Source organism: Taurulus bubalis, assembly GCF_910589615.1.
Source record: "Taurulus bubalis genome assembly, chromosome: 18".
Taxonomy (NCBI): Eukaryota; Metazoa; Chordata; class Actinopteri; order Perciformes; family Cottidae; genus Taurulus; species Taurulus bubalis.
Window position 1 is genome coordinate 2,337,603 of NC_136606.1, and position 11,201 is coordinate 2,348,803.

The 11,201-nt window shown below is 47.6% G+C and overlaps 1 protein-coding gene across 2 annotated transcripts in view; it reads right to left on the reverse strand.

Annotated features, from left to right (window-relative positions):
- The window catches only part of rps6ka3b (ribosomal protein S6 kinase, polypeptide 3b), a 14,893-nt gene extending 3,896 nt beyond the window's left edge, over positions 1–10,997 (reverse strand). Inside the window, exons 1-13 of one of the 2 annotated variants that reach the window (XM_079234030.1) lie at positions 10,866–10,997; positions 10,661–10,740; positions 9,594–9,700; positions 9,416–9,453; positions 8,540–8,682; positions 7,633–7,703; positions 7,251–7,339; positions 6,926–6,990; positions 6,636–6,738; positions 5,513–5,622; positions 4,892–5,014; positions 1,301–1,390; positions 297–455 (exon numbers count right to left, since the gene is read on the reverse strand). In XM_079234030.1, coding sequence (XP_079090156.1) covers positions 297–455; positions 1,301–1,390; positions 4,892–5,014; positions 5,513–5,622; positions 6,636–6,738; positions 6,926–6,990; positions 7,251–7,339; positions 7,633–7,703; positions 8,540–8,682; positions 9,416–9,453; positions 9,594–9,700; positions 10,661–10,740; positions 10,866–10,923 — 1,236 coding nt within the window. In that variant the 5' untranslated portion in view covers positions 10,924–10,997. Of the gene's footprint in view, positions 1–296; positions 456–1,300; positions 1,391–4,891; positions 5,018–5,512; positions 5,623–6,635; positions 6,739–6,925; positions 6,991–7,250; positions 7,340–7,632; positions 7,704–8,539; positions 8,683–9,415; positions 9,454–9,593; positions 9,701–10,660; positions 10,741–10,865 lie in introns of both variants that reach the window. The other variant, XM_079234029.1, reaches the window with a different exon arrangement.
- Positions 10,998–11,201: the final 204 nt, after the last annotated feature.

The following is an 11,201-nucleotide window of genomic DNA, read 5'->3' on the forward strand; positions in this document are numbered from 1 at the left end:
ATTATACCGTTTGTTTTTTATCCGTAATAATAGTTATTATTGTGTGCATTAAAAACAGCTTCACAGATTCTTCAGATGTGAATAAGAACGTGAATAAATAGTCTAAATATGTCAATCTTACACAAAACATAAACGTCAATACTGTATTTTCCTAAAAATGACCCGATGACCTGAACGCATCACCAGAATAATTCACCATCGCTGCATAAAATAAACAAAAACATCTTCCTGAATGAAGCTGAATGCATCCCAGCACCGTGGACAGTGAGGGGTGGAGATGTGGGATTTGAACCTACGCCCTGAACGTGCAGGTACTCCACCGTCTTGGTGATGGTGTAGAGGACGGCGCTGGCCTCTCGCTCGGAGAAAAACTTCTGCCGCAGGATTTTGTCGAGCAGCTCGCCTCCTTTCATCAGCTCCGTCACCAGGAACACCGAGCGGCCGTCGTCGTACACCTGAAAACAATCGGCAGAACTTTATCACAGCAAGAAGCTGAAGTAGCTGTCATGAGTGTTAGATGTTCATCTTTCCGACAGTCATTGAACACATCACCGCTTCTGTCAGAAAAAGCAGCCGAAACGAAGCTTAAAATGTTGATATTTCATCAAAAATATGTTATTCTACGCGTCTCATTTACAACGTCGCCACAAATAAACCGTTTACTTTAATCAGATAAAAAACATTAAACTCTGAGCTCCTCACTGAAACTATGACGTCATGACTTATTCAACAGTCATGTGACCACAAATCAGAGAAACTTTGATTAGAAACATGTTGGATTTATAGATTCCATTGTTTAGCAATCAAAGAAATTCAACTTGCGTTTTTTCTTTGTTTATGATTAATGTCATAATAACTGAGTCATTCTGCACTAAAGACGTGTTCTAGTTCTGTTTCCAGAGAGGAGCGGGACTTTTATTTTGAAAAACAAGACCACAGAGAGACGAAAACCGCCTGAAAGTGAAAACCGCTTGTTGGTTCAGAGAGTTAAAGATGCAACAGATGGTTTTATAATGACAATAAAGACTCGTTTAAAGGTCACACAGGTAACCAATAATATCGATTGATTGACTGACTATGATTGGGTCTGGGTTTTGATATCGGTGATATTATGATATAATTTAACTTTATTGATCTCATGTAGGGAAATAAAAAGTGTCACAGCAGCAGAGAGGACGAATAAAACTGAATCTTAAACTAAAACTATAATAGGTATAACAAGTGGATTTTCAGAATAAAATAGCTGCTCAGAGTGTTTTCTCATCACAACAGAGCCAGAGGTCGCTTCAAGGTGACTCACGTCCTTCAGGGTGATGATGTTGGGATGTTGTCCGTATCTCAGCAGGATCTCCACCTCCTCCGTCGGGTCTTTCTTGGACTTGCTGATGATCTGTGAAGAAAAAAAACGGCGTTCACATTAAAAGCTAAACATGAAAACACGTCGTGGTCGTCATCATCGTGGTCGTGGTCGTCGTCGTCGATGTGGTGGTCGTGGTCGTGGTGGTCGTGGTGGTCGTGGTCGTTGTCGTGGTGGTCGTGGTCGTCGTGGTCGTTGTGGTGGTCGTGGTCGTGGTGGTTGTTGTGGTCGTGGTGGTCGTTGTGGTGGTCGTGGTCGTGGTGGTTGTTGTGGTCGTGATGGTCGTGGTGGTTGTTGTGGTCGTGATGGTCGTGGTGGTTGTTGTGGTCGTGATGGTCGTGGTGGTTGTTGTGGTCGTCGTGGTCGTGGTGGTTGTTGTGGTCGTGATGGTCGTGGTGGTTGTTGTGGTCGTCGTGGTGGTTGTTGTGGTCGTCGTGGTCGTGGTGGTCGTGGTCGTGGTGGTCGTGGTGGTTGTTGTGGTCGTCGTGGTGGTTGTTGTGGTCGTCGTGGTCGTGATGGTCGTGGTGGTTGTTGTGGTCGTCGTGGTGGTTGTTGTGGTCGTCGTGGTCGTGGTGGTCGTGGTGGTCGTGGTGGTCGTCGTGGTCGTCGTGGTCGTGGTGGTCGTTGTGGTCGTCGTGGTCGTCGTGGTCGTTGTGGTCGTGGTGGTCGTCGTGGTCGTGGTCGTTGTGTCCGTGGTCGTCGTGGTGGTCGTGGTGGTCGTGGTGGTCGTGGTCGTGGTGGTCGTGGTGGTCGTGGTCGTTGTCGTGGTGGTCGTTGTGGTGGTCGTGGTCGTGGTGGTTGTTGTGGTCGTGATGGTCGTGGTGGTTGTTGTGGTCGTCGTGGTCGTGGTGGTTGTTGTGGTCGTGGTGGTCGTGGTGGTTGTTGTGGTCGTCGTGGTCGTGGTGGTTGTTGTGGTCGTGATGGTCGTGGTGGTTGTTGTGGTCGTGGTGGTCGTGGTGGTTGTTGTGGTCGTCGTGGTCGTGGTGGTTGTTGTGGTCGTGGTGGTTGTTGTGGTCGTGGTGGTTGTTGTGGTCGTCGTGGTCGTGGTGGTCGTGGTGGTTGTTGTGGTCGTCGTGGTCGTGGTGGTCGTGGTGGTCGTCGTGGTCGTCGTGGTGGTTGTTGTGGTCGTCGTGGTCGTGATGGTCGTGGTGGTTGTTGTGGTCGTCGTGGTGGTTGTTGTGGTCGTCGTGGTCGTGATGGTCGTGGTGGTTGTTGTGGTCGTCGTGGTGGTTGTTGTGGTCGTCGTGGTCGTGATGGTCATGGTGGTTGTTGTGGTCGTCGTGGTCGTGGTGGTCGTGGTGGTCGTGGTGGTCGTCGTGGTCGTGGTGGTCGTTGTGGTCGTCGTGGTCGTGGTGGTCGTGGTGGTCGTCGTGGTCGTGGTGGTCGTCGTGGTCGTGGTGGTCGTGGTGGTTGTTGTGGTCGTCGTGGTCGTGGTGGTTGTTGTGGTCGTGATGGTCGTGGTGGTTGTTGTGGTCGTGGTGGTCGTGGTGGTTGTTGTGGTCGTCGTGGTCGTGGTGGTTGTTGTGGTCGTGATGGTCGTGGTGGTTGTTGTGGTCGTGGTGGTTGTTGTGGTCGTCGTGGTCGTGGTGGTCGTGGTGGTTGTTGTGGTCGTCGTGGTCGTGGTGGTCGTGGTGGTCGTCGTGGTCGTCGTGGTGGTTGTTGTGGTCGTCGTGGTCGTGATGGTCGTGGTGGTTGTTGTGGTCGTCGTGGTGGTTGTTGTGGTCGTCGTGGTCGTGATGGTCGTGGTGGTTGTTGTGGTCGTCGTGGTCGTGGTGGTCGTGGTGGTCGTTGTGGTCGTCGTGGTCGTGGTGGTTGTTGTGGTCGTGGTGGTCGTGGTGGTTGTTGTGGTCGTCGTGGTCGTGGTGGTTGTTGTGGTCGTGATGGTCGTGGTGGTTGTTGTGGTCGTGGTGGTCGTGGTGGTTGTTGTGGTCGTCGTGGTCGTGGTGGTTGTTGTGGTCGTGGTGGTTGTTGTGGTCGTGGTGGTTGTTGTGGTCGTCGTGGTCGTGGTGGTCGTGGTGGTTGTTGTGGTCGTCGTGGTCGTGGTGGTCGTGGTGGTCGTCGTGGTCGTCGTGGTGGTTGTTGTGGTCGTCGTGGTCGTGATGGTCGTGGTGGTTGTTGTGGTCGTCGTGGTGGTTGTTGTGGTCGTCGTGGTCGTGATGGTCATGGTGGTTGTTGTGGTCGTCGTGGTCGTGGTGGTCGTGGTGGTCGTGGTGGTCGTCGTGGTCGTGGTGGTCGTTGTGGTCGTCGTGGTCGTGGTGGTCGTGGTGGTCGTCGTGGTCGTGGTGGTCGTCGTGGTCGTGGTGGTCGTGGTGGTTGTTGTGGTCGTCGTGGTCGTGGTGGTTGTTGTGGTCGTGATGGTCGTGGTGGTTGTTGTGGTCGTGGTGGTCGTGGTGGTTGTTGTGGTCGTCGTGGTCGTGGTGGTTGTTGTGGTCGTGATGGTCGTGGTGGTTGTTGTGGTCGTGGTGGTTGTTGTGGTCGTCGTGGTCGTGGTGGTCGTGGTGGTTGTTGTGGTCGTCGTGGTCGTGGTGGTCGTGGTGGTCGTCGTGGTCGTCGTGGTGGTTGTTGTGGTCGTCGTGGTCGTGATGGTCGTGGTGGTTGTTGTGGTCGTCGTGGTGGTTGTTGTGGTCGTCGTGGTCGTGATGGTCGTGGTGGTTGTTGTGGTCGTCGTGGTCGTGGTGGTCGTGGTGGTCGTTGTGGTCGTTGTGGTCGTGGTGGTCGTGGTGGTCGTCGTGGTCGTTGTGGTCGTCGTGGTCGTGGTGGTCGTGGTGGTCGTCGTGGTCGTGGTGGTCGTTGTGGTCGTCGTGGTGGTCGTGGTCGTCGTGGTTGTCGTGGTCGTCGTGGTCGTCGTGGTCGTCGTGGTCGTGGTGGTCGTGGTCGTGGTGGTCGTGGTGGTCGTGGTCGTTGTCGTGGTGGTCGTGGTGGTCGTGGTGGTCGTGGTGGTCGTTGTGGTCGTTGTGGTCGTGGTGGTTGTTGTGGTCGTCGTGGTCGTGGTGGTCGTTGTGGTCGTGGTGGTCGTCGTGGTCGTCGTGGTCGTGGTGGTCGTTGTGGTCGTGGTGGTCGTTGTGGTCGTTGTGGTCGTGGTGGTCGTGGTCGTGGTGGTCGTTGTGGTCGTTGTGGTCGTGGTGGTCGTGGTGGTCGTGGTCGTGGTGGTCGTGGTCGTGGTGGTCGTGGTCGTCGTGGTCGTCGTGGTCGTGGTGGTCGTTGTGGTCGTTGTGGTCGTGGTGGTCGTGGTGGTCGTGGTCGTTGTCGTGGTGGTCGTCATGGTCGTGGTGGTCGTGGTGGTCGTTGTGGTCGTTGTGGTCGTGGTGGTCGTGGTCGTTGTCGTGGTGGTCGTCATGGTCGTGGTGGTCGTCATGGTCGTGGTGGTCGTGGTGGTCGTTGTGGTCGTTGTGGTCGTTGTGGTCGTGGTGGTCGTGGTCGTTGTCGTGGTGGTCGTCATGGTCGTGGTGGTCGTCATGGTCGTGGTGGTCGTCATGGTCGTGGTGGTCGTGGTGGTCGTGGTGGTCGTGGTCGTCGTCATGGTCGTGTCGTCACCTTGACGGCGTACTCCATGCCGGTCCCTTTGTGCACGCCGCGCTTGCAGATGGAGTACGAGCCGACGCCGATGTCCTCTTTGATCTCGTAGGCGTCGGAGAACTGGGAGGTGCTTCTGTGGAGCTGCTGCATGCAGAGACACAGACGGCCACGCACACGTTACATCAACACGCCTCCAGCGTGTTCCTGAGGTCAGAGCGGTTTCATCTGGAGGTCGTCTCGACCCAGACGACGACAGAACGATCAATGTTTCTGATCTGGAAGCTTTTATCGGCCGCCTCAGATCTCCTAATGGTCGCTCCCGGCAACAACCACTCAGGCCTCCTCGCGCTCGAAGCCTTTCAAGCTCCGCTTCTGAAAAGTGAAGCCTTAAAACGTGCAGTCTCTCCACTGACCAGCAGGGGGCGACGCCGCCTGTATTTATTCCCTCAGTAAAGATTGTGAACATGAGTTTATGTCTCAATCTCTAGTTTCAAGTCTTGATTTCATTTAGTAAATTATGGTCTTTTAGAGTATTTTGTAGTTTTGGGGATATTTCTATATACTTACAGAGGTTTCACCCTATAAATCTGATTATTTGTGCCTGTTCGTGTTCAGTTATAATACCTGGTGGGTACGTACCTGGACAATGGAGCTGGGTATCGGTTGCGTGTCCTCTTCGGTTATGGCCACGAAACTGAACCCTCTGAACAGCTGGTGAGCGTTGGCACTGGGAGGAACGCCCGGAGAGTCTGAGACACAACATGATGAACACCTTAAATAAAGAGTCTGAGACACAACATGATGAACACCTTAAATAAAGAGTCTGAGACACAACATGATGAACACCTTAAGTAAAGAGTCTGAGACACAACATGATGAACCCCTTAAATAAAGAGTCTGAGACACAACATGATGAACACCTTAAATAAAGAGTCTGAGACACAACATGATGAACCCCTTAAATAAAGAGTCTGAGACACAACATGATGAACACCTTAAATAAAGAGTCTGAGACACAACATGATGAACGCCTTAAATAAAGAGTCTGAGACACAACATGATGAACACCTTAAATAAAGAGTCTGAGACACAACATGATGAACACCTTAAATAAAGAGTCTGAGACACAACATGATGAACACCTTAAATAAAGAGTCTGAGACACAACATGATGAACACCTTAAATAAAGAGTCTGAGACACAACATGATGAACACCTTAAATAAAGAGTCTGAGACACAACATGATGAACACCTTAAGTAAAGAGTCTGAGACACAACATGATGAACACCTTAAATAAAGAGTCTGACTTATACAGGAGGTAGTTTAGCTCAGTGTGGAGGAAGAGGAGGAGGAGGAGGAGGAGGAGGGGGGTGAAGGAGGAGGAAGAGGAGGAAGGGGAGGAAGAGGAGGAAGAAGAGGAGGAGGAAGAGGGGGTGGAGGAGATGTGAGGAGGTAAGGAGGAAGAGGAGGAGGAAGAACAGGAGGAGGAGGAGATGTGAGGAGGAAGAAGAGGAGGAGGTGGAAAAGGGGCTCGAGGAGGAGGAGGAAGAGGACGAGAACGAGGACGAGGAAGAGAAGGAGGAAGAGGAGGAGGAGGAGGAAGAGGAGGAGGAGGAGGAAGAGGAGGAGGAGGAGGAAGAGGACGAGAACGAGGACGAGGAAGAGAAGGAGGAAGAGGAGGAGGAGGAAGAGGAGGAGAAGGAGGAAGAGGAGGAGGAGGACGAGGGCGAGGAGGAAGAGGAGGAGGAGGAGGTCGGTACCTCTGGGCGTTTTCGCCGTGAACTCTGGGTCGAAGTAGAAAGTGTCGTCAGGTCGTCCTGCAGCCGGTTTGAAGGGAGGAGGAATCTCTCTGCGGAAAAGTTTCTACACGGAAGAAAACCATAAAGTTATTATTATTAAGTTAACACTTAAATAATATTAAATAATATTAAATAATATTACATAACGGACTAAAACTGTTGAGCATTTTACTTAAAGATACTAATAATAACTTTCAGCTAAAAGCTCCTCAGTAACTTTAAACTAGTGAAGTTTATTAAATGAAACGTACGTTCCAGTCGATGGTGCTGAAGAAGTGATGCCTCTTGATCTCCTCCACGCTGTCGGGTCCAGCTCCTGCAAACAAACAAACAAACAAACAGGAGGAAATAGTGACTGTTGGGGACTATTTTCAGCGGCGCATTAATCCACATTTGGTGGACACATCAGTTCTATGAGGAATCAAAGGACTCTGCTGCATGTTAGTTAATGGATTCATGAACAGTTTATCTGAAGGACCAGACACTTCAGATGCAGAATATCTGGGCGTGCACTTTGTTTGTTTGTTTGTTTGTTTGTTTGTATGAACTTGCTCTGAAAGTGCAAACACACGTTACCTAATCTGTTGGACGGGTTGCGCTTGAAGAGGTTCCTGAGGAGACTCTGAGCTTCCGAACTCAGAAACTGAGGCATTCCCAGCTTGGCCCTGAGCGACACAAACACAAAGGAGTGTTGAGAACAGATGAATAAATAAACAACAGGAATGGCTGCAGATGAGTTCTTCTCCGTCCGGATCGAGTGTCCGAACGGGGAGAAATCTGAAGGACGAGCAGCGGTCAGCGCTCTGCAGAAGAGTCCGCTCAGCGTTTATCCTCCGAGAGAGAGAGAGGCGGCGGGAAGCGGGACGGTGTAATGTCTAGCGTCTCTCTCCTCGTCCTCCTCTTCCTCCCTGGTGGAGGGAGAGGAAGAGGAGTGATCAGACGGTGTAAAGTGTCTTACTTGAGGATCATGGTCATCGTCTCTTTCCGGTCTTTTCCTTGAAACGGCAGCGTTCCCGTCAGCATCTCGAACTGAGAGACAGAACGACAACAAACACGTAAATAATATATATATATATATATATAAATAATATAACTCATCTTCATCCTTCATCCTCCTTCATCCTTAATAATAGAACTTATCTTCATCCTTAATAATAGAACTTATCTTCTTTAATTATACCTTTTCTTTGAGAAAAAATCTTCTTAATCTTCTCATTTATCCTTTACTTATTTTTTTTATTTTTTTTTACTGTTAATAGTATTTTTATTTATTATTATTATTTTTATTTTTATTGAAATTTGTTTCATTTATTCATTTGGACTTTTTTGAATATTTTAATATTTTTATATTTGATTCCTTTATCTCTTTTTTATTATTGTTTATTTCTTTTTTAAATATGTATTATCATTAGTACTTTTCCATACCTCCATGTAAAGAGGTATTAAACTTAAAAACTAAACTGCTGATCCATTTATGACTTGAATATTAGAGTAACCGAAACGGAAAAATATATATTTACATTTTTTAAATATTAAATATATATATATTTAAAAAAATAACAGTAACAGTGACATCTCTATTCATCCAGAACTTAAATATAGGATGTCATATTCAACCCAAGTTTGTAAAGTGATAAAACTTTAAAGAGCTTGGGATCTACTTCCTGCCTCACTGCTGTAGTCAGATCACTTGGGATCTACTTCCTGCCTCACTGCTGTAGTCAGACCACTTGGGATCTACTTCCTGCCTCACTGCCGTAGTCAGATCACTTGGGATCTACTTCCTGCCTCACTGCTGTAGTCAGATCACTTGGGATCTACTTCCTGCCTCACTGCCGTAGTCAGATCACTTGAGATCTCCTCACCATGAGCACGCCGTAGGACCACCAGTCGGCGCTGTGCGTGTGTCCTCTCCGGTTCACCACCTCGGGCGCCATGTACTCCACCGTGCCGCAGAAGGAGTACGCCTTGTTCTCGTGGTCGATGGACTCCTTGCTGAGGCCGAAGTCTGAGAAGAGGAATGTGTACATTTACTCTAAGCTTCAGGTACTTGTACTTCAGTCAGGTAGTTTATTTTCATACTTCTGCTCCGCTGCATTTAGTTACAAATGAAGATTATTACACCCAAAACAGATGCAGAGTTCATGAAATATGATGTTGTACAAGTACAAGTACAAGTACAAGTACAAGTACAACTGAAACACTTATCCATTAATCAACCGTAACCGTTGTAATTTTCATGCAAAAACGTTCATGGTTGCAGATTTGCTGCTTTTCCTTTTGATAATATCAACAATTCAATTTATTAGGAATAAAGTTAGTAATTTGAATGTCTTTATAATGTTAATAACGATCAATTATTGAAGAAAACAATCAACAGATTAATACATAATGAAAATAATCAATAGTCAAAAGTTCAAAATGAATTTAACCAACTACATCAGTAAAATCCAGCTATTACAATCATGCATGAGTAATAATAATATAATAATATAATATATAATAGTACTATAACAACAGTTTAAATACTTTAACTACATTTTAATGACAGACATACTTTTACTGAAGGAGCATTTTATATAACAGAGTATTTGTACTGTGTGGTATTAGTATTTTAGTACTTTTATTGTAGTAAATAATCAGAATACCTCAACTACTGACACACACACACTCACACACACACACACACACACACACACACACACGCACACACACACACACACACACACAATATTACGCACCGGTCAGCTTGATGTGTCCCTCCTCATCGAGCAGAATGCTGAAATTACAGAAGAAAAAAAATATTTGAAAAGTCTGCAGGCAAACATTTAGTGTGTGTGTGTGTGTGTGTGTGTGTGTGTGTGTGTGTGTGTGTGTGTGTGTGTGTGTGTGTGTGTGTGTGTGTGTGTGTGTGCATACTTCTCTGGCTTGAGGTCCCTGTAGATGATGCCCAGGCCGTGCAGGTGATCGAGGGCCAGCGCGAGCTCCGCCAGGTAAAACTTCACGTCCTCCTCAGTGAACATCACCTGCAACGCGGCCGCAGGTCATTAAAGCACATATTTAAACACTCATTAATAAATATATTAAAAATACAAGGTGAAAAACACAGATATTAATACATATATATGAAAAACTTTGCCATCTTTGTGGAGAAACTTCGCAGCTTGAAAATAGAAGAAAATCCTGCAGATAAAAACATTTTTAAAGACACTATGAGATTTAAAAAATAAACATTTTCCATGTGTTACGGTTGTGATATCTCTTGGTTTATGAGGTCAAATGTTCTAATACGACACAGACTAACTAGACATGGAGAGGCAGCGCTCTGTGTTCGTCTCTTAAAGACGTCTATGTCTCATTAAATGTTTTATTCTGAACAAACTTTACAACTTTGTGGTCGTGAGTTGAAAGTATTTTTTTTTTATTTGTAGAATAAACAGTCGGCTGTCATTCAGCACTTAAAACTCATTTATTTAAATGTGCTGTTATCCTGCGCTGCAGCTGAGTGTGTTTACGTTTAGCTCCTTCCTGTTATGAGCTCATCTCTCTGGCGTACATCGTTCTCTTGTTTCTGTGTGAACCTTTTAAAGCTCTGAGTACCTTAAAAAACCTAAGTAAAGTCAAATAAAATGTATTATACATGTTTATTTAAAAAGGCACAGAGAGAAATGTTTGAGGAATAAAGAAGAGTTTAGTGCTGCGTGTAATTTAATGAAACTAGAGGAATAAATAAATAAATTCCAGATGAACACATTTGTTCTCTCTCCCTCTCTCTCCCCTCTCTCTCCCCTCTCTCTCCCTTTATCCCTCTCTCTCTCTCCCTTTATCCCTCTCTCTCCCCTCTCTCTCTCTCTCTCTCTCTCTCCCTCTCTCTCCCCTCTCTCTCTCTCTCTCTCTCTCTCCCCTCTCTCTCCCTTCTCTCTCTCTCTCTCTCTCTCTCTCTCTCTCTCTCTCTCTCTCTCTCCTGATGAAGAGGAGGAGTTTACCTCCTTGGAGAGGCGGGTGAAGAGATCTCCTCCTCTGAGGAAGTCCAGGATCAGGTAGAGCTTCCCCTCCGTCTGAAAGGCTGATGGAGGAAAAGAAACCGGATGAGCTGAGAGCAGTCACACACACACACACACACCCTCACACAAACACACACACACACACACACCCTCTCACACACACACACACCCTCAGCTGGTGACTCACCGTAGTGCAGTTTGACGATGAAGGGATGGTTGACCTCCACCAGGATGTCTCTCTCCATCTTTGTCCTGACCCGGTCACGCACTGGAAATACACACACGCACACGCACACACACACACACACGCACACACACACACACACACACACACGCACACACACACACACACACACACGCACACGCACACAGTGGAAAACACATAAATCACCAGATAGAGCACTTCAGTGAAGACGCCAGAAATAAAACAGCCTCCCTTTTTTTGTTTTGTTTTTATTCTATTTTGGCTGGAGAGACTCCCAGATGAGAAGAGAGAGAGAGAGAGAGGAAGAATAGAGGGAGA